The following is a 22374-nucleotide window of genomic DNA, read 5'->3' as shown; positions in this document are numbered from 1 at the left end:
GTTCATTTCTCTACCATAAGCCGCCCCCAACGTCGTTTTAGAGAATATGGCAGTACACCCAACCGGCCTCACAACCACAGACCACGTGTAACCATGCCAGCCCAGGACCTCCACATCTGGCTTCTTCACCTGCGGGATCATCTGAGACCAGCCACCCAGACAGCTGATGAAACGGAGGAGTATTTCTGTCTGTAATAAAGCCCTTAAGTGGGGAAAAACGTCTTCTGAATTGCTGAGTAGGCTCCCCAGTGGGGGGGCCTATGCCCCCCCCCAGTCCCACACATGGCTGCGCCCTTGCCCAGTCATGTGAAATCCATAATTAGGGACTAATACCTTTTTTCAGTTGATTGATTTCATTATATGAACTGTAACTCAGAACAATCATTGAAATTGTTGCGTTTATATTGTTGTTTAGTATAGTTACAACCCCCAATTGAAAGCTGTGGAGTGTGTGAATTGATAGGACCAGTTTCTCTAATGAAATATTTACCGGTTAGACTTGATACTCAGCATTGTATGGAAGCTGTCCGAAGATCCAGTCATATCACTACATGGGCAGGCGCTGAATCACCAAGAACACGCCCATTCGGTTCTCTCATTGGTCGGTCGAAAAGACGCGCGTTATGGCGGCTTTGAAGTAAACAAAGTGAGTATTTACAACACTTTGCTGTGTATATTTATAGCTAGCTATGGAGGTTAGTGAATAGTATTAATTGCCAATATAATGCACAAGCCTTCTGCATATAGCCAATCGAGCAGGAATGATAGTTTCTGACTAAAATGCTAGCTAGCTAAACAGATTTCACTTTACTCAACTAGCTAACGTTAGCTGGTCCTGTTAGCTAACAAGCTATCCAGGCAGCAAGTACCCTTAGCTAGCTACATTGTGAACTGGTGTTATAACGTCGCTAGCAATCTTTGGTCAGTAAATAACTTTGCTAATTTGCCAGTAATATAACGTTACTCCTTTGGAATTACATTTGTAGCTGGCTAGCTTCCTTCTGCAATCATGTTGCCAAGTGCTAACGTTACCCATTTCAAAAGTGACTGGAGCAACCTTTGCTCACTGATCATTTGCTATCAAACAGAGAGTCACTTTGATATTTGTCAGCTTTCTGTGAGGGATGAGTAGCCAGGAAAACCCTTGTAACTGTAGCTATATGTCTCTGACTGACATACCCTTATTGTCCAGGCACTATGAAAGTGTGATCTGTACACCTGGATTGTAACTCAAACAAGTACTGTCATCTCCCTGACATGGACTGTGTTGTGACAGGGGGCAACGTGAAAGGTACTTATCCCATTTGACATTGAAGAAGACATTTTATACCACCACCTACAATACCAGTCAAACGTTTGTACACACCTACTCATTCCAGGGTGTTGTACATTGTAGAATAATAGTGAAGACATCAAAACTATGAAATAACACATATGGAATCATGTAGTATCCAAAACATTGTTAAACAAATCCAAATATATTTTAGATTCTTCAAAGTAGCCACCCTTTGCCCTAATGACAGCGTTGCATACTCATTGGCATTCTCTCAACTAGCTTCACCTGGAATGCTCTTCCAACAGTCTTGAAGGAGTTCCCACATATGCTGAGGACTTCTTGGCTGCTTTTGCATCACTCTGCGGTCCAACTCATCCCAAACCATCTAAATTGGGTTGAGGTCGGGTGAGTGTGGAGGCCAGGTCATCTGATGTAGCACTCCATCACTCTCCTTCTTGGTCAAATAGCCCGTACACAGCCTGGAGGTGTGTTTTTGGTCATTTTCCTGTTGAAAAACAAATGATAGTCCCACTAAGTGCAAACCAGATGGGATGGCGTTTCGCTGCAGAATGCTGTGGTAGCCATGCTGGTTAAGTGTACCTTGAATAAATCACTGGCTGATGTCCTCACTATTAGTTTACAATGTAGAAAATAGTAAAAATGAAAATAGAAAAACCCTTGAATGAGTAGGTGTGTCCAAACTTTTAACTGGTACTGTAGCTAGCTAGCTACATGCCTTTTTATTGAATGAAATTGGGATGATTTGTGTGTCTGTGTTTTACAGTGCTGGCCAAGGCCATCCACTCTCTGTCCAGGATAGGTGATGAGTTGTACCTGGAGCCACAGGAGGATGGGGTGAGTTACCATGATACACACACAAGCACACTTTAATATGCATACCAAAATACATTGACACTCATTCTCACTAAATTCTACAATATTGTTGCCAAGACATCATTGAGGCCCAGGGATTGGGCTGAAGTTGTAAAGTTTCTCTTTCCTGTCTCACAGCTGGCTCTGCGTTCAGTGAACTCATCCCGCTCAGCCTACGCGTGCTTCCTTTTCTCCCCACTCTTCTTCAGCAGGTATGGGGAGGGTGTGTGTGTGTGTGTGTGTGTGTGTGTGTGTGTGTGTGTGTGTGTGTGTGTGTGTGTGTGTGTGTGTGTGTGTGTGAGAGAATGCGAAAGAAAGAAAGGGTACACTACCTATGGCTGCTTCCATTCTTTTACAGGTACACCATTCCCTTAGGACATGCTTTTCGCTGCAAGATGGCTATCAAGGTACATTGACACATTGCTTTGACCCCAGGGTTGGGCGCAATTCAAATTGAAGGCAGTCAATCCAGGAAGTAAACTAAAATTACAATTCAATCATAAATAAGGGCATTTATTTTCAATTGCTTTCTCAATAAACTGAAAAGTATAAGCTATTTATAAAAAATAGAAATGATATATATATCATTTTTATCTTCTGAATTTTCATTCTAACCACTTCCTGAATTGACTGCCTTCAATTTGAATTGAGCCAACCCTGTTTGACACATTTCTGTTATCTACAGTTTAATACTCTTCTGTTATATCTGTAATGTCTACTTATTCTCTTCCCTCTCTGCCTCTCTCAGTGTGTGCAGGCTGTGTTCAGGTCCCTGTCGTCTCTGGAGAAGACAGTAGAGAAGTGTCACATTGAACTGGATGGAGAGACGAGTCGTCTCACCTTCACCCTGCACTGCAAACATGGTACAGACCGTTAAAGTGCCATAAAATAACCACAGAACAGTTTAATCTGGAGTTTTAACCACTTTAAACCTCCTCACACCGCATTCACACTGCATTCTGTAGGGCTGCTGAAGACACACAACCTGTCATTCCAGGACAGTGAGAGTCTGCAGGCCGTGTTTGATAAAGAGAGCTGTGCCAACATGCTTCGCGCCCAGCCCAGGTCAGCACATTCTCTCTCTCTCTCTTTCAGTGTTCTTCTCCTGTCATCTTACCTCCTATGCATCACTTTGATTTTTCCTTCTTTCTTTCCTCCAGGTTGCTGGTTGACACGGTGCTGCACTTCCCTCCCTCTCTGGAAGAGGTGAGTGTGTCAGTGAGTGGAGAACGAGTGTGGTTCAGGAACCATGTAGATGACGAGGCAGGTGAGGAGAAACCATTTTGTTTTTCTACTCTATTGAAGTGTTGGCGGTGTAGTTTTTATTTGGTATTTTTCAATAAGTCAATAACCCTGTATAGCAAAATGATAGTAACTTTAATCCCCCCCCTTCTCCTTTCCTCTCTCTCTCTCGTAGAGCAATCCAAAGCCATGCTGACTGAACTGTGTTTGAGTTCTGATGAGTTTGACCACTTTGCTGTCGGAGCTCAGACCAGCATCACATTCTGCCTAAAGGAGCTGAGGGTATGTAGGGTTATGTTACTTGTTAAATGGGTTATTTCCGTTTTTATAATCTGGCGTGCTATGTCATAAGTGATTTGAAGGCATCATAGCAGGCCACTTAATAAAGCGTTGCGTTGTCTTTCAGGGCTTGCTGGTGTTTGCAGAATCCACAGGTCTCCCAGTCTCAATGTATTTTGATGAGCCAGGCAGGTTAGGATACATATTCACCACTCACACATACCAATATGAAGGTATAAGGATATTTTGTTTCCCGTGTAGCATTAATTTCTGTTTTTGTCAGTCCTGTGGTATTAAGTGTAACAGACAGTGTTCTGGAGGTGAACTTCGTGCTTGCCACTTTGTCTGATGACTCCAACCTCTGTAACCATAACAACAACACAAAACGGTAATTGAACATTAACTGTCAAACATTCAGAACAGTCATGCCTCTTTGTACAGGGCCCTGTTCTTTACCCAGAATCCTCTCCGTTCTCCCCAGAGCTCGTTCGCCGCCACCTCCTGACGACTTTATGACTGACGACATTGACTCTTATCTCATCGCCATGGAGACCAGTGAATTAGCGGGTCCCTCCGATGCCCTTGCGCCCCGGTCCCCCTCGTCCAATCACACGCTTACAACTCAGCCATCTGCAGCCATGCGCAGTCTAGAGAGAGGAGAGGAGGAGGAGGAGGAAGATACCGAGGACACTGAAAGACCTCCAAATAAAAAGGTGAGCTTTGTTGTTAAAGGGCTTGCTGTTACTTACACAACTGCTGGGATCAATGTAAAACTAACCCCGTTCCCCCTCTCTTTCTTTATTCCCGCTCAGTTCCGCTCGCTTTTTTTCGGGTCAGTCTGTCCCTCTGATTCTCAACTGACCAATCAGACGATCAAGAGCCAGGAAGTGCTGGCCAGTGACAGCGAGGACGACACCCAAGCATCATTGCCGTGACCTGGGGTGGTGGAGTTGAAGCCACGTGTGTTTGTGTGTGTGTGTGTTTGGGAGAAACCCACTTATAGAATCCCTGCGAAGAGATATTTAAAAAGATGAAAAAAGGTATGCGTCTAATCTGAAGACTAATCACATTAGATGCAGAGTCTTACCCTTGGAATAATTTTTTCGAATATGGATTTGAAAAAATCCAGACCTTTCTAGTTCTAATGACCGTTGCAGCTTTGAGAAGAAAGTCTGCGCTCAGTAGGTCATCTGAGGGACAGTGATGGGACTTTCAGACTTTTTATTGGACCATGATATCACACTGGGGACTCTGGAATTATGAGGAAATGGACAACAAGTACTTCCTGTTTATGATGGCATGTCAATGATCAATGTACACAAGCTCTAGAATAAAAACAAAAACTTTTTTCCCCCCCTGAGTTTGAAAATATAAATCGTTTTATTTAAATTTTTTCTTCTTCAAGTCTACACTTGGATGAGATGCTTTATGGTAATTTTTGTGGTTTGTAAAAACTTTTAGTATGTCTATTTCTTTCCTTGCTTGTTAAAAGTATGTCTCCATAGATGGAGTTGAGTTTCTTTTGGAACCAAATGTCTGTGAGCCACTGTTTCCAGGAAGGGGAACACTGCTGTGTAGCACCTGAAAACTCTTCCCCCTCGTCTGAGGCTTCCTCCTCTCCCTCTTTCTCTCTTTCTCTAACTCCTTCTCCCTCTTCTTCTGTAACTTGTCCTCCTCTTTCTCCCTCCTCTCCTGCTCCCTCCGTCTCCTCCTCCTCTCTCTGGAGCTCAGGTTCTCCTCTTCCTCCCCCCTGACCGTGCTCCCCTCACCCGTCCCATCACTGAAGTCCTGGATCAGGATTTGAGGAATGGGGACTTTGTGCTCCCCTTTCTCCTTGTCCTGCCTTGGTTGCTCCCCTTTGAGCCTGCGGAAGAGACCAAATAGCCTGGGGGTGTCGGTAGGCCCAGTCTGAGGTGGGACAGTGTCCGGGTTGCTCCCTGTCACTCGTTTGGGTGATTCTGGGTGCTTTGGTACCTGAATGGGAGATGTGGGTTGTGGTTGATTGGACTGAATGAAGCCTATATTTGATTGATTGGATTGTGTGAAGGTGGGTTGTGATTGGTTGGGGTTAGTGAAGAGATCCTCAGAGAGCCTGCGGGTGAGCCTTCGGGAGCTGGAGGATTTGCAGAGCCGGAAGTCTCCGGAAGGGGTTGCCCACGGTCCATCACAGGGCGTAGTCCTTTGGGACGAGACATCAATTTGTGTGGACACCGAGTTGCCAGAGTCAGCCTTTGAGTCTGCAGGAGGGGGAGACTCACTCTGACTTTGTGACTTTGGGTTGTCAGGTATGTGAGGGAAGTCACCTGTCAGTGATTCCCTCTGATGTAATGGTGGAAGGATGTCAGTTGAGGCTTTCTCTCCTTCACTCTCTCTGACTTTCTGGGTCTCCTGACCTGGATGGATGGTGACTGGACTCTGGGCTTTTTCAGGAAGCTTCTGTTCTGATGAGTCCCTCTCCTCCGCAGGCTCAGTAGTAGATGTCAACTCTGGAGAAACCTGGCTCTGATTGGCTGGTATTATGCTAGAGGGCTCTGTGTACTGTACCTCTGTCTTTGCTGTCTCTGTGTGTCTCTGAATGTCATGTGGAGACTCCATGGTCGTCTCTATCCCTGTGTTTGTGTCAGTGGCTTTCTCTGTGCGCGTCTCAATCCCTATGTATACATCTACCTGTATCTCTGATTCTTTGTCCATCTGTGTTTCTGCCTCAATCTGTGACCCCAAGTCTGTCTCTGCCTCTACTCTTGTGTCTGCCTCTATGTGCATCGCTGACTCGTGTTCTTCCTGTCTCTCTGGTTCTGTATGTGTCTCTAACGCCGTTTCTCTCTCTGCCTCAGATTTTTCATCTGTGTGCGTCTCTGTCCCTTTGTGTGAATGGATCTCTGTACGTGCCTGTATCTCCTTGTCGGTGTGTGTGTCTGTGTCAGTGCCTTTGTCTCTCTCGGTCAGTGAGCCCGTGTCTGTTTCTGCCTCCAAGTTTACATCTGCCTCTTGTTGTGTGTCTGTCTCCGTGTCTGTATTCACATCTGTTTGAGTCGCTGTCTCTGTGTCTGTATTCACATCTGTTTGAGTCGCTGTCTCTTTTGACCCCATGTCCGTCTCGGTCTCTACACTTTTATCTGTGTGTAGTCCTTTCTGTACCTCTGCCTCCATTTCCTCCTCTGTCTTTGCTTCAATGTATGTCTTCAGTTCTGTGTGTGGAGCAGTTTCCTCCTCTGTCTTTGCTTCTGTGTATGTCTTCAGTTCTGTGTCTGTGTGTGGAGCAGTTTCCTCCTCTGTCTTTGCTTCAATGTATGTCTTCAGGTCTGTGTCTGTGTGTGGAGCAGTTTCCTCCTCTGTCTTTGCTTCTGTGTATGTCTTCAGTTCTGTGTCTGTGTGTGGAGCAGTTTCCTCCTCTGTCTTTGCTTCTGTGTATGTCTTCAGTTCTGTGTGTGTGTGTGGAGCAGTTTCCTCCTCTGTCTTTGCTTCTGCATGTGTCTCTGTCTCCTTGCTTTTCTCTGCCTCACCCTTCGTCTCTGTCGCTATATGCACTGTGATGATATTTGCACTCGCTGTTGACTGTTTGTTCAGTACTTCCTGTCTTTGCATGGTGTCTTTACTGTGATCAGTTTCCTGTGTCTGTCTGTCGCTGTGCTGCTCAGAGACCGGTGTCTGGTTGAAACCCCCCTGCTCCTCTCCCTGGCCCTGTGAGGTGACGCTGTGGTCAGAGGTGAGCTGACGCTGCTGGGAAGGTTCTCCGTCTGAATCTGGGGTCAGCTGGGTTTTCTGTCTTCTGTCCTCCTGTTCTAAAGGTTCTTTGTGTTCTAACGGTTCTCTCCTTTCCACTGGGGCCCTGTCCTCTGTAGGTGGACGTGGAACACCCGGAGCCCTCACTGGACTATCATCCATCTCACTTCTTCTCCTCAGATTCCCTCCCTCGCTTCTCTCCTCCCACACCTCCTCTGAAACCTTCCTCACCTCTCTGCCTTCTCCCTCCCACTCCCCTATGTCTGTCCTACTCCCTGTCATCCACCTCTTGCGGAGGAGCGAGGGAGAGAGAGAGAGGAGGGAGGGCGAGCGAATCAGAGGGAGGGACAGGTTCCCTTTCTCCCTCTCCTTCCTGTTCCTCTCCTCCTCCCTCTCTTGAACCCTCGCCCACGCCATCCGATATCCGTGGCAACGACCCCGGGGATCAAAGGTGGAGGCGGGCCGTTCCATTCTCCACTTCTCCAGCTCTCTCTCCGTCTGCCTCTCCAGATCCTTACTTGACAGGGGGACAGAACACACCTAGGTGGGGGTGAAAGGGAGATACGGGGGGAGGTGGTAAAAGTGGGAGTTTATCTACTATCACACAAGTGTGTGTATTTATATACATGGTAAGATAGTTCAAGTATAACTTGTGTACATGCGTATCGGTCCTGAGGCCAGGTGTCTGACCTCTGCAATGAAAGTATCGTCCTCCTGCTGCACCTGCTCCCTCACACCCCTCAGCCTCTCCAGAGTCTCCATCTGGCCCTCGCACGCCTCCCTCTGCTCCACCCGGCCCAGAGCCCTGCGCACCAACACCACCGCCACCTGGAACAACACACGCACTCCTGATGGAGGGGGGATAAAAACAACACAAGGAGGGAAACGGAGGAATCAAATCTCCTCTTAGAGAGATTCTTTCAATCTTGTGTGGACAGAAGGGCCAAGAAATAAGAATAGGTAGATTAGATAAGAGGATTGATAGAATGCATAAATATGACCATAGATGATGGATTAAGTCCCTTATTCAGGTACAGACCGTAGCAGAAGAACAGGTCCCAGACCCTGAGCAGGGTGTTAAAGGGTAGGTGGCGTGTGAACAGGCACATCAACCAATCGGTGGCGAACATCAGAGGCTCCACGCCGTGTCTCTGCAGGTGCTTGTGAGCCGCGGGACACGTCCTCTTCAGCACCCTGGTCAGCATGGCTGCGTCAAAGAGAACCCCCTCCTACCGACAACATTAGAGGGACAAGTGTCCGGAGAGCTGCTATTCAGCTATGTTACAACATCCAAACCCTTTACTGATGAAAAATATATGCACGTTACACTGTTGAGCACGCTGTATCACAAATTGATCATGTGTAGTAAAGTAACTGTGTAGAGCCATCATCTTACCAGAAGGGGACTGTAGTAGCCAGGGAGGTACTGTTCACTGATCTGCACCAGACACCAGAATGCCTGCTATAGGAGGAGAAAGCAAAGGTATTAAGAGAGATGGAAGGTCCAGTCCTTTCAACGTGATGATGAAGGATCACTGGTGATAACATGGTGATTGTAACAGTACCTCAGTAGGCATGTTCATCAGCAGTACAGCTGCTACAGGTCCCTGGGCCTGGCAGTAACCCTCCTCAGGCTTCAGCTGAGTAAAGGCCTTCAGCACCCGGAACAGACCACGCTGTCTGCCCACACAACCAACACAACACTCTGATGAATCAAACATTGACGGGATAACGCTCTAGATAATATTTATACAAAACTACAAGATGGAGAAAGATGTGTTTTAGTATGTCATCATTCCATATGTAGTATTATGAGTCTCTGTTACCCATGGCCGTCTCTGGAGAGGAACATCTCATGGAAGGGGAACTGGCGGTCTAAGTCTCTCTCTATAACGTCCACCCAGCTCTGTAGTGCGGGTCTGGAGTCCAGAGTCTGATAAAGGGGGAGAGATTTACCTGATGACTAGGTTTTACTCTGCAATATTTGTAGATTTACAGTAAGTATATCATGCAAATAGAACAGTAAGGTTCTAATTGTTGGTTCTATCTGTAGAGGTGGTTGCTCTCTTACCTGATAGAGGTCCTTGTTGTGGCGCATTCTGTCTGTGGCGCCACACAGCAGTGGCCAACACTTAGCCCTGAGGGATGCTGGGATGCCTTTCTGACACTGCTCTTTGACCTGAGAGACGGGTGGAGGGTTTGTAACGGTCATGCCAGAGTAAACACCTGGGTCTGGTGTTCCAGAAAAGGTTACATTTAAAAGTACACACCTTGCTGGACTTTTTTAGTAAGACACGATCCCATTGGCTTATGATGTTGATCCACTTGGCCTCTCTCTGTCTAACGAGCTCAGGGGGCGGGCCTTCACTCCTAACCAACATATCATCAGCAGAATAAGGTAAACACTTTAAACAAAACTGTCATAACATTTCCAAGTCAGTATATTTCTCGGGTAGGTAACAAACTTCTCACGATGGCTCGCTCTATCCTGTTTCTGTGGACCAAATGATCTGCAAATTTACTGAGATGAGTCAACTGCACCTTCAGTTCTTGACACAGAGAACGAAAACACCCACAGGAAACAGGAAAACCACAAGGTGGCGGTGCGACTGTCTCCATGGCAACGGGTCAGGATGTTCAACGACACAGGGTGAGTGAGAGAGTGTAGGAGGTGATTGTTATATTGGTGTTCTGATTCTACCTGGGTTAAGGCCCATTTGTACTTGCATCTATTGAAAAACAATTCTGTCTGATGCTGAACTGTCATCTTTCCTGCCATAACTGTGTTTTTTGCATTCAGTTGCAAGCTATAGGATGTCTTTAGTGTATTTTATTCACCAGAAATGCATTCTCTCAGTTTGTTTCTCTTAACTAATCAATCTTTTAGAAAAACAGAGAGACAGAGAATGGTCAAAAAATGTTTTTCAGTGCTGCTGAGCTAGAAGATCTGCGTAGTACTGACCCAGCAGTGGATCCATTCCCCAGGATGAAGCCGAAGCGGTCTGTCTCTGTGGCTGGAGCTCCAACACTGACCTCTGACCCCCTGTCAGAACCAGAACTGTCCTCTCCGCTTGGGGGCGTCTGGGTCGGGGTGGACGCACTCAGCATCTTACCTTACAGAACAGAGAGGAGAGACAATGGTCTCAGTTACAATATAGTGCACACGTGTGTGTGTGTGTCTGTACTGTTTGTGTTCAGAATGAAAGCAAGTACAAGTGTGACACAGAATACTCATCCTGTATATTAGAAATTAGGATGTTTAAAGCCTTTTACAATCTAGGCAACATACATGCATACAGTTGAAGTCGGAAGTTTACATACACCTTAGCCAAATACATTTAAACTCAGTTTTTCACAATTCTTGTTATTTAATCCTCATAAAAATGCCCTGTCTTAGGTCAGTTAGGATCCCCACTTTATTTTAAGAATGTGAAATGTCAGAATAATAGTAGAGAGAATGATTTATTTCAGCTTTTATTTCTTTCATCACATTCCCAGTGGGTCAGAAGTTTACATACATTCAATTAGTATTTGGTAGCATTGCCTTTAAATTGTTTAACATGGGTTAAACGTTTCAGGTAGCCTTCCACAAGCTTCCCACAATAAGTTGGGTGAATTTTTGCCCATTCCTCCTGACAGAGCTGGTTTAACTAAGTCAGGTTTGTGGGTCTCCTTGCTCGCACATGCTTTTTCAGTTCTGCCCACAAATTTTCTATAGGATTGAGGTCAGGGCTTAGTGATGGCCACTCCAATACCTTGACTTTGTTGTCCTTAAGCCATTTTGCCACAACTTTGGAAGTATGCTTGGGGTCATTGTCTATTTGGAAGACCCATTTGCGACCAAGCTTTAACTTCCTAACTGATGTCTTGAGATGTTGCTTCTGAGCGGTATGACGGCTTTGTGGTCCCATGGTGTTTATACTTGCGTACTATTGTTTGTACAGATGAACGTGGTACCCTTCAGGCGTTTGGAAATGGCTCCCAAGGATGAACCAGACTTGTGGAGGTCTACAATTTTGTTTCTGAGGTCTTGGCTGATTTCTTTTGATTTTCCCATGATGTCAAGCAAAGAGGCACTGAGTTTGAAGGTAGGCCTTGAAATACATCCACAGGTACACCGCCAATTGACTCAAATTATGTCAATTAGCCTATCAGAAGCTTCTAAAGCATGACATAATTTTCTGGAATTTCCAAGCTGTTTAAAGGCACAGTCAACTTTGTGTATGTAATCTTCTGACCCACTGGAATTGTGATACAGTGAATAATAAGTGAAATAATCTGTCTACAAACAATTGTTGGAAAACTTACTTGTGCCATCCACAAAGTAGATGTCCTAACTGACTTGCCAAAACTGTAGTTTGTTATTAACAAGACATTTGTGAAGTGGTTGAAAAACGAGTTTAAATGACTCCAACCTAAGTGTATGTAAACTACCTGCTTCAACTGTACATACATACATACATAGTGTGGTGCTACAGAATTCTAGCCACAGCATCAGCAGATGAAGTTGTTTCATTTGAAGCAGAAGTGATACCCTATCTACTCCTTGCCATGCCATCAACCGTGACTGTAACCCCACCTGGTAGTTATAACGTAGTAATGATGTAAAACGATGTAAAATCAAATACCTTTTAGTTCTCTCTCTCTTTGATCGCTGGATGTGAGGCTTGCTGGAGAGAAGTGTTTGGTTAGAACGAGATTGGAGAGGACGAGAGAAACTTCCGCTATTGATGCTGTCACTTGCGCTCTCTATCACACGCTCATAGGAAGTCATTACAATAATGCGCGTGTGCGAATTACGGTGTAATAGCATTTTATAGGAGAGTGATGTTGTGTAAGGAATACTACCATAGTTGATTATGCACAGGACAATTATTGAGAAATTAAGTATGTGAACCTTTGCCACATTTAAAATGGCGACAACGTCTACCCAGGCCTACACTGCTGTTTCCCACGCCTCCTCTGAGTTCCTCTGGGAGCGACAGTGCCAGAGCATAGTATTGGGAAACCGAGGATTTCCGCATGCTTCGGAGCTTTCACCAAAGTGTGCCAAAAAACTGTTCAATCTTCAGAGCTTTATCATGATCGTTTCAAAATGCACATGAGTGACATCTGCTGGTCAGCAATACATAGACGCATGTGATTTATTTGATTTTTTAGATTTTTTATTATCCGTTGTTTTCTTCAAACCTCCGTGGCGCAGCCTTCAAGTTTTTTGCCTTCAAGTTTACTCTTTTTCAAAAACGATATCTATTGCATTATTTAGGGTGCTTAAACAGACGCGTATACTATACTAAATACAACTAATTATTTGAACAACAGTGCAGAAAGTGTGGTTTCACATAAAAAAAACAAGTGTACCTTCAATGGGTTTCGACCTCCTACCCTCATGTCCCTGAATATGCCATAGTTCCCTACTCAACCTGCTAAACCAGGGGTTCCCAAACCTTTTCCCTCAGACCACGCTTCCAGCATTGGGGAACATTCTGCACGTCACATCTTTTTGTATGGTTACTTCTACACATTTTGTCATGTCAGAGAAAATGTTGCAGTTTTACAGCTAATTTTCTTGCAATTGTATATATTTTGCCATGTCTAATGTGTATTCATGTGATATAAGTGCCTCAAACATTATAACATAATCTTTGGGCTAAAAAACCTAGATAAGATACGTTAGCTGTCATGGGCTAGTTGATCTGGACATTTCTGGCAAGTTATAAATAGCTCTAAGGTATGCAATGACAAGAGGAAAACTGATTATGCACTACCCAATTTCAAAATTGCACCTTGTGCATTCTACTATTACAACTTTCAAGAGTAAGTTGAAAGCCGGACTGAGTTCCTAAAAAATAAAATGTTATTTAAAAACAATCCTGGGCTGGTGTGGTTACACGTGGTTTTGAGGCCAGTTGGGCGTTCAGCCAAATTCTCTAAAACAACATTGGAGGTGGCTCATGGTAGAGAAATTAACATTAATTCTCTGGCAACAGCTCTGGTGGACATTCCTGCAGTCAGCATGCCAATTGTGGTGTAACATTTTGTTGAGTGACATTTAAGAGTTACCTTTTATTGTCCCCAGCACAGTAATGACCATGCTGTTTAATCAGCTTCTTGATATGCCACACCTGTCAGGTGGATGGATTGTATGGGCAAAGGAGAGATGCTCACAATTTTTGGGGGGTGAGAAATAAGCTTTTCTATGGAACATTTCTGGGATCTTTTATTTCAGCTCATGAAACGTGGGACCAACACTTTACATGTTGCATTTATATAGTATATATACAGTGGGGAGAACAAGTATTTGATACACTGCCGATTTTGCAGGTTTTCCTACTTACAAAGCATGTAGAGGTCTGTAATTTTTATCATAGGTACACTTCAACTGTGAGAGACGGAATCTAAAACAAAAATCCAGAAAATCACATTGTATGATTTTTAAGTAATTAATTAGCATTTTATTGCATGACATAAGTATTTGATACATCAGAAAAGCAGAACTTAATATTTGGTACAGAAACCTTTGTTTGCAATTACAGAGATCAGACGTTTCCTGTAGTTCTTGACCAGGTTTGCACACACTGCAGCAGGGATTTTGGCCCACTCCTCCATACAGACCTTCTCCAGATCCTTCAGGTTTCGGGGCTGTCGCTGGGCAATACGGACTTTCAGCTCCCTCCAAAGATTTTCTATTGGGTTCAGGTCTGGAGACTGGCTAGGCCACTCCAGGACCTTGAGATGCTTCTTACGGAGCCACTCCTTAGTTGCCCTGGCTGTGTGTTTTGGGTCGTTGTCATTCTGGAAGACCCAGCCACGACCCATCTTCAATGCTCTTACTGAGGGAAGGAGGTTGTTGGCCAAGATCTCGCGATACATGGCCCCATCCATCCTCCCCTCAATACGGTGCAGTCGTCCTGTCCCCTTTGCAGAAAAGCATCCCCAAAGAATGATGTTTCCACCTCCATGCTTCACAGTTGGGATGGTGTTGTTGGGGTTGTACTCATCCTTCTTCTTCCTCCAAACACAGCGAGTGGAGTTTAGACCAAAAAGCTCTATTTTTGTCTCATCAGACCACATGACCTTCTCCCATTCCTCCTCTGGATCATCCAGATGGTCATTGGCAAACTTCAGACGGGCCTGGACATGCGCTGGCTTGAGCAGGGGGACCTTGCGTGCGCTGCAGGATTTTAATCCATGACGGCGTAGTGTGTTACTAATGGTTTTCTTTGAGACTGTGGTCCCAGCTCTCTTCAGGTCATTGACCAGGTCCTGCCGTGTAGTTCTGGGCTGATCCCTCACCTTCCTCATGATCATTGATGCCCCACGAGGTGAGATCTTGCATGGAGCCCCAGACCGAGGGTGATTGACCGTCATCTTGAACTTCTTCCATTTTCTAATAATTGCGCCAACAGTTGTTGCCTTCTCACTAAGCTGCTTGCCTATTGTCCTGTAGCCCATCCCAGCCTTGTGCAGGTCTACAATTTCATCCCTGATGTCCTTACACAGCTCTCTGGTCTTGGCCATTGTGGAGAGGTTGGAGTCTGTTTGATTGAGTGTGTGGAAAGGTGTCTTTTATACAGGTAACGAGTTCAAACAGGTGCAGTTAATACAGGTAATGAGAGGAGAACAGGAGGGTGTCTTAAAGAAAAACTAACAGGTCTGTGAGAGCCGGAAATCTTACTGGTTGGTAGGTGATCAAATACTTATGTCATGCAATAAAATGCAAATTAATTACTTAAAAATCATACAATGTGATTTTCTGGATTTTTGTTTTAGATTCCGTCTCTCACAGTTGAAGTGTACCTATGATAAAAATTACAGACCTCTAAATGCTTTGTAAGTAGGAAAACCTGCAAAATCGGCAGTGTATCAAATACTTGTTCTCCCCACTGTATATGTTTGTAAGTAGGTGTCCAGGCAGCTTAGAATCAAAGAAAGCACTGGAACCACGGTGAATTCAGTGGGATTTCGCATTTTGCGACACACTGTTTGAAAAGCACGTGATCAAACGAAGGTTTGGACGGGGGACAGAGATGGTCTCGCAAATGAGAGGAAGATGGCGGAAGTGGATGCTGAGTTCGAATTAAGCAGCGCGTTGAGCAAATTTGGTGAAGATGAATGTTCTGATTGGACAACAGTAGTATCAAAAACTGGAACAAAAAGGAAATGGTCTAAAATTGGAGTGGAGGATACGTGTGTAAATGATAATGAATTGCTTTTTGTTGGGATGCGTTTGTTGAGTAAGGATCCATATGTGGGAAACCCGTTTGAGGTGTCAAAAATGGTGAAGTATGCGCTTGTAAAAGTGGAGTCTGTCACAGTGACCAGGAGTGGTCTTGTTTTGATTAATTGTATTTCTGAAGAGCAGAGGAAGATTGCAGTGGGCCTTAAAAGAATGCAGACAACAAAAGTGTGTTCTGAACTTCGGAGTGGAGTACCAGTCAAAGGAGTCATCACAGGGGTGACGACGGATGTTCCATTTGAATTCCTGAAGATAATTCCTGGTGTGGTTGGTGCCCGGCGTCTGACCCACTGGGTGAATGGAGAAAAAGAAGAAAGTCTGTCGGCCCTGTTGTTTTTTGATAAAGAGCAAATACCTACGCAGCTTGGTTATGTAAGATACGCTGTAAGAGCTTTTGTCCCCAAACCACTGCAGTGTAAGAATTGTAAAGGATTTGGCCATGTTTCAAATGTGTGCAGACGAACAGAGTATATTGAAGAACGGTGGGTAGAAGGATGACGGTGTTGCAATTGTGGTGGGGATCAGGATCATGAGTTCCTGGAGTGCCCTGTAAGGTTGAAGGAAATTGAGGTGGCAAAAGTTTGAACGGTAAATCGAATTACCTATGTGGAGGCGATTATAAGAACTGAGAAAACAAGTGATGCTAGTGAAGATATGGTAGTAGAACACCACAGCCTGTAGTAAATGTTTTCTGCCAGACAAAAGTGTGTTAAAAAGATGGATTTTGTTGCATTCATTGCCACAGTTATAAACTGTACAGCACAAGTCTCAAAGAAGTCAAAGAAACGGGACATTATTGTGGCTGCGGCAGAAAAGTTTTTGATTTTACATCTGAAGACTTCCAAGGGGTAATGGCACCGGAAGACCCGCCCTCCTAGTTTCCCCTTGAGCCTGTGTAGGGATCTGATCTGTTTTATTTCTTTATTTTTAACTGAAAAGTTATCTGATTTCGTTTATTTTTTGGTAGTTTTTTTTTGTCCATTTTTGGTAGTTCCGTTTTTTGGGGGAATCCTGTTTCCATCCAAATTGTGTGATTGCCAATATACCATAGAAGAAGAAGAAGAAGAAAAAGAAGAGCAGCAGCTTTGCAAGTCACTTCTGATAAAGTGACATGTCTCAGCACACTGCTTCGCTGCTTACGAATTTGATGCATATATGGGAACTCCGTATCAAATTTAATGCCTTGACCACACCTACATTGCTTTTGCACAAAATGGTAAGCAGCATCATCTGGATATACAGTACCAGTCAAAGGTTTGGACACACCTACTCATTCAAGGGGTTTTCTTTATCTTTACTATTGTAGAATAATAATGAAGACATCAAAACTAGGAAAAAACACACATGGAATCATGTAGTAACCAAAAAAGTGTTAAACAAATAAAATTCAAAATATATTTCAGATTCTTCAAAGTAGCCACCCTTTGCCTTAATGACAGCTTTGCACATTCTTGCCATTCTCTCAACCAGCGTCACATGGAATGCTTTTCCAACAGTCTTGAAGGAGTTCCCACATATGCTGAGCACTTGTTGGCTGCTTTTCCTTCACTCTGCGGTCCAATTCTTCCCAAACCATCTCATTTGGGTTGAGGTCGGGTGATTGTGGAGGCCAGGTTATCTGATGCAGCACTCCATCACTCTCATTCTTGGTCAAATAGCCCTTACACAGCCTGAAGGTGTGTTGGGTCATTGTCCTGTTGAAAAACAAATGATAGTGGGACTAAGTGCAAATCAGATGGGATGGTGTATTGCTGCAGAATGCTGTGGTAGCCATGCTGGTTAAGTGTACCTTGAATTCTAAATAAATCACTGGCTGTGTCACCAGCAAAGCACCCCCACACCATCACACCTCCTCCTCCATGCTTCACTGTGGGAACCACACATGCGGAGATCATCCTTTAACCTGTCTCACAAAGACACATGCGGTTGGAACCAAAAATCTCAAATTAGGACTCATTAGACTAAAAGGACAGATTTCCACCCGTCTAATGTCCATTGCTCGTGTTTCTTGGCCCAAGCAAGTCTCTTCTTATTGGTGTCCTTTAGTAGTGGTTTCTTTGCTGCAATTTGACTATGAAGGCCTGATTCACATGATGTTGAGATGTGTCTGTTTCTTGATTTCTGTGAAGCATTTATTTGGGAAACAATCTGAGGTGCAGTTAACTCTAATGAACTTATCTTCTGCAGCAGAGGTAACTCTGGGTATTTCTAACCTGTGATGGTCCTCATGAGAGCCCGTTTCATCATAGCGCTTGATGGTTTTTGCGATTGCACTTGAAGAAACTTTTGAAGTTCTTGAAATTATCCGCATTGACCGACCTTCATGTCTTAATGTAATGATGGACTGTTATCAAAAACAACCAAGGCACTCTTCATATAATTAATTAAAATGCCTTTATATGTATGGCATGTTCAATGGAAACAAAGTTTAAAAACTCAGACGTGTTTCGGCTGCATGGTCTTTGTTAAGGAGTACAAAAAAATTATAATACAATGTCCTCTTTTGAGCAGCTTTTTCCAATCAGCCCTGGTTTGAAGAGGGAGTGGTTACAGAATTCATTGGACACACCTAGTAAGCAATACTATACACATTAAAAAGTGAAATGTAGATAGGTCATCAAAAAATTCAATTCAAAGCTAGAAGCATCAGAACGCCTAGAAAGGTAGTTCTAACCTTAAATATGACTGGGTGCCAAAATTCCAAGAATAGGAGAATGTTAGGAATTTTGTTAATAAATACTTAAAACAAATTCTAGCTTTAGATAAAACTATAACAAATTGAACTCTGCATGCCTGGTGAAAAGAGATTTGTGTTGTGGGTCATAAAATAAGCAGAAAGGGTCGTTAAACTATGGTTGAACTGACCCAACTTAGCCCTGAGATGTTTAGATAAGGCTGTGGGTCACATTTTAGGTCTTTCATTATCTTGAGTTGTCTGCTAAGTTCTCTAAAGTTCTCAAATTCTTATAAATAGACAGATTGAATTGAATTAATGAGTATATTAGAGGAATCATTTAATTCCACTAACAGAGAACCATCTATTCAATAGTACACTAGAACACAGAAAACATGGACAACAACAGTCTAAACATAGCTGAGGGCAATAGAGCAAAATGTCCATTAGATAACAGAAAATGGACCTATCACGACCTTACAGGAAAGGTGGGAAATCCATATCTTCATTTAAACCAGGGTACTTAGTGGCCTGTAGTTTGTAAATCCAAAAACGGTCCCTTTGGTTTAGCTGTTTAAGATGGTCCCCTTTTCGAATACCACGTACCGTCTCCGCTATGCAATCTGGTTTCAGAGCTGGTCATGGGTGCACCTCAGCCACGCTCAAGGTCCTAAACGATATCATAACCGCCATCGATAAGAAACATTACTGTGCAGCCATATTCGTCAACCTGGCCAAGGCTTTCAACTCTGTCAATCACCACCTTCTTATCGGCAGACTCAACAGCCTTGGTTTCTCAAATGACTGCCTCGCCTGGTTCACCAACTACTTCTCTGATAGAGTTCAGTGTGTCAAATCGGAGGGCCTGTTGTCCGGACCTCTGCCAGTCTCTATGGGGGTGCCACAGGGTTCAATTCTCGGGCCGACTCTTCTCTGTATACATGAATGATGTCGCTCTTGCGGCTGGTGATTCTCTGATCCACCTCTATGCAGACGACACCATTCTGTATACTTCTGGCCCCTCTTTGGACACTTTGTTAACTAACCTCCAGATGAGTTTCAATGCCATACAACTCTCCTTCCTTGGCCTCCAACTGCTCTTAAATGCAAGTAAAACTAAATGCATGCTCTTCAACCGATCGCTGCCCGCATCTGCCCACCCGCCTAGCATCACTACTCTGGACGGTTCTGACTTAGAATATTTGGACAACTACAAATACCTAGGTGTCTGGTTAGACTGTAAACTCTCCTTCTAGACTCATATTAAGCATCTCCAATCCAAAATGAAATCTAGAATCGGCTTCCTATTTTGCAACAAAGCATCCTTCACTCATGCTGCCAAACATACCCTCGTAAAACTGACCATCCTACTGATCCTTGACTTTGGCGATGTCATTTATAAAATAGCCTCCAACACTCTACTCAGCAAATTGGATGCAGTCTATCACAGTGCCATCCGTTTCATCACCAAAGCCCCATATACTACCCACCACTGCGACCTGTATGCTCTCGTTGGCTGGCCCTCGCTTCATATTCGTCGCCAAACTCACTGGCTCCAGGTCATCTATAAGTCCTTGCTTGGTAAAGCCCCGCCTTATCTCAGCTCACTGGTCACCATAGCAGCACCCACCCGTAGCACGCGCTCCAGCAGGTATATCTCACTGGTTACCCCCAGAGCCAATTCCCCCTTTGGCCGCCTTTCCTTCCAGTTCTCTGCTGCCAATGACTGTAACGAATTGCAAAAATCACTGAAGCTGGAGACTCATATCTCCCTCACTATCTTTAAGCATCAGCTATCAGAGCAGCTTACAGATCATTGCATCTGTACGTAGCCCATCTGTAAATAGCCCATCCAACTACCTCATCCCCATATTGTTATTTATATTTTTTATATTTTTTGCTCCTTTGCACCACAGTATCTCTACTTGCACATTCATCTTCTGCACATCTCACTCCAGTGTTTATTTGCGAAATTCTAATTATTTCGCCACTACGGCCTATTTATTGCCTTACCTCCCTAATCTTACATGCTGACCAGACCGACACGTCGCGTGCGCGAGCGTCGCAAAATAAATTTAGAAATCCATGTTATTCAATTATTGAACCCACACTGCTCGCCTTCGCCAACGAGCGTCTGCGATGCCTTGGGCTAAAATAGAACTCCTTTCTATTTCTGACGCAGATCGCGCTGAAAGTCCTGCCTCTCCCATCTCCTCATTGGTTTATAGAAGCAGGTACCCACGTGCCATCTTCTCATTGGTTATACCCACGTGGGTGATTGAAAGATTAACTGTTTTGCCGGTAGTCGTCGGAATACTATGAAAGTTTAGATGCCGATCACCATATAAGTTCAACAATGAAAAAGCTTGGAAGGTGGAGAGATGACTAGAAACGATTCGGTTGGCCGTTTTATGTGTGGATTAATTTGTCGGAGTAGAGGACCTTGTGCAGTTCAGGTAAAATAACAACTCAATGTTTATATCCCAGGACAAATTAGCTAGCAACAGCAAGCTAGCTAAATAGGACAAATTAGCTAGCAAGTGCAAGCTAACTAGCTAAATTGCCATACAGGTTTAATGCTTTTCGACCTGTCCCCAAATGAATGTCATTGGTTCAGAGTTTGTTTTGATATTTTAACCTGCGTGTCGTGATCGCGTTTGGTGTAGGGGGACAAAATACATTTATGCACCATAGCGCATGATGGTGCACGCGCGCAGCCGGTTTGGGTTCCGTGTTACTTCATTTGCACACACTGTATATAGACTTTTGTATTGTGTTATTGACTGTAGGTTTGTTTATTCCATATGTAACTCTGTTTTGTTGTTTGTGTCACACTGCTTTGCTTTATCTTGGCCAGGTCACAGTTGTAAATGAGAGCTTGTTCTCAACTGGCTTACCTGGTTGAATAAAGCTGAAATAAAAAAATACTGTATGTTTGAATGTCTTATGTCCATCCTACATGTAGTGTTGGTACATGAAATATTCCTCAACTGCATATATCATAAATTGCTATTGCAAATAGAAGTATTATGTTCAACAACTGACATTTTCAGGTATAATTTTGACAAACACACTTTGGTGCTTACAATTCATTCTCTATTGTCATAGATTTGGTGGGCACTGTCATTTGTGATATGACTTTCTTTAAGCACATACTGATGAAACTGTCACTTAATATTTTTTTCTTAAAGTCTACAAACGCTCTACATTTATTCACTCTGTGATAGGGTTGGATCCTATATACTACTTTTATTATTGTCCTGTAAATGGTTCAGTGCCTATAATTTAGGCTGTTTATGTAGAATGGGGTATAAAGGAAATTACCTCTACTAATAAATTACTATTAGATTATACTGATAAGGAAACGGCATCCAAATTTGGCTTGTGTATTCATTTGCCTATAACTAAATCATAATTCCATTATGTTTACATAAAAAAGAGAATACTTCAAAATGAGAAGATCCTGCCATGGAAAAGACAACTGGGTGTACATAAAGTGGAAAGGAGGGGAAATAACTCACACCATGCAGCAGGACACCTTCAGCTGCGGGGTCTTTGTAATGCAGGTTTGATAGTTATATTTTCAATAATGAATGGTTAGCTGTTATGTGACAATTAGGTCAAAACTCTATTTTATTTTTTGGTGTAGATGGGCAAGTAAGTTGTACAGAACTTCCCCAACATCCCTTCCCAAATTGATATGGAACCTTCAAAAACACATGGAGCAACTGCGAAAAGAAATGGCTGAGGATTTACTAAAAATGTCTGGTATGTAATGACATTTAATTCAAAGTAAATGTAAATTCTTTATTTGTATGTAGTTGTGTGGGACAGCCATATGTTCAGTTCATGCCTATGATTTCAGAGTTCAACAAAGCCAACAACTGCTTCATGTGTGCCACTGATAAAGAACCTGGATGTGGCCCAAAGACTGACTGGGTTAGTAACTTTATTTAACATGTTTATAATATTTTGACAACAGTGACGGCATGTAAGACAATTTATGATATAACACAATGGATGGCAAATTCATCATTCGTCATACTGCATTGATATTTTATATTATTT

The 22374-nt window shown here is 43.6% G+C and overlaps 2 protein-coding genes across 7 annotated transcripts; one reads left to right on the top strand and one right to left on the bottom strand.

Moving 5' to 3' along the window:
* Nucleotides 1-522: 522 nt before the first annotated feature.
* rad9a (RAD9 checkpoint clamp component A) lies at nucleotides 523-5030 on the top strand. Of its 3 annotated transcripts, none has more exons than XM_071398816.1 (13): nucleotides 523-646; nucleotides 1193-1291; nucleotides 2061-2131; nucleotides 2288-2361; nucleotides 2508-2556; nucleotides 2898-3012; nucleotides 3115-3214; nucleotides 3310-3416; nucleotides 3567-3673; nucleotides 3798-3862; nucleotides 3954-4058; nucleotides 4152-4383; nucleotides 4483-5030. In XM_071398816.1, the coding sequence occupies exons 2-13, from the start codon at nucleotides 1258-1260 to the stop codon at nucleotides 4603-4605; spliced, it is 1182 nt and encodes a 393-aa protein (XP_071254917.1). In that variant the 5' UTR covers nucleotides 523-646; nucleotides 1193-1257; the 3' UTR covers nucleotides 4606-5030. The 3 variants fall into 3 exon arrangements, with proteins under 3 accessions (XP_071254917.1, XP_071254918.1, XP_071254919.1); XM_071398817.1 differs by lacking the exon at nucleotides 523-646 and adding an exon at nucleotides 677-695; XM_071398818.1 differs by lacking the exons at nucleotides 523-646; nucleotides 1193-1291 and adding an exon at nucleotides 1604-1681.
* Nucleotides 5028-12154, bottom strand: tbc1d10c (TBC1 domain family, member 10C). Of its 4 annotated transcripts, none has more exons than XM_071398813.1 (10): nucleotides 12022-12154; nucleotides 10356-10506; nucleotides 9664-9763; nucleotides 9465-9572; nucleotides 9220-9326; nucleotides 8959-9073; nucleotides 8790-8855; nucleotides 8433-8622; nucleotides 8084-8241; nucleotides 5028-7933 (listed from the first exon to the last, which is right to left on the bottom strand). In XM_071398813.1, the coding sequence occupies exons 2-10, from the start codon at nucleotides 10499-10501 to the stop codon at nucleotides 5156-5158; spliced, it is 3768 nt and encodes a 1255-aa protein (XP_071254914.1). In that variant the 5' UTR covers nucleotides 10502-10506; nucleotides 12022-12154; the 3' UTR covers nucleotides 5028-5155. The 4 variants fall into 4 exon arrangements, with proteins under 4 accessions (XP_071254914.1, XP_071254912.1, XP_071254916.1 ...); XM_071398811.1 differs by having other exon boundaries at nucleotides 8052-8221; XM_071398815.1 differs by having other exon boundaries at nucleotides 8790-8852.
* Between the last annotated feature and the right edge of the window lie 10220 nt (nucleotides 12155-22374).

This window comes from Salvelinus alpinus, chromosome 4 (assembly GCF_045679555.1).
Source record: "Salvelinus alpinus chromosome 4, SLU_Salpinus.1, whole genome shotgun sequence".
Classification (NCBI taxonomy): Eukaryota; Metazoa; Chordata; class Actinopteri; order Salmoniformes; family Salmonidae; genus Salvelinus; species Salvelinus alpinus.
Note: the sequence above shows the minus strand (reverse complement) of the source record. Positions and strands in the feature narration are given on the sequence as shown.

Bases quoted from the DNA above. Each gene is read 5' to 3' on its own strand.
- rad9a (XM_071398816.1), top strand. From the start codon at position 1,258: ATGGACTGTGTTGTGACAGGGGGCAACGTGAAAG. The intron at 1,292-2,060 runs GTACTTATCCCA...TGTGTTTTACAG, and splicing joins GACAGGGGGCAACGTGAAAG to TGCTGGCCAAGGCCATCCAC. The intron at 2,362-2,507 runs GTATGGGGAGGG...ATTCTTTTACAG, and splicing joins TCCCCACTCTTCTTCAGCAG to GTACACCATTCCCTTAGGAC.
- tbc1d10c (XM_071398811.1), bottom strand. From the start codon at position 10,501: ATGCTGAGTGCGTCCACCCCGACCCAGACGCCCCCAAGCGGAGAGGAC. The intron at 8,623-8,789 runs GTAAGATGATGG...TGTTGTCGGTAG, and splicing joins GCTACTACAGTCCCCTTCTG to GAGGGGGTTCTCTTTGACGC. The intron at 8,222-8,432 runs GTCTGTACCTGA...GTGTTGTTCCAG, and splicing joins GGACCTGTTCTTCTGCTACG to GTGGCGGTGGTGTTGGTGCG.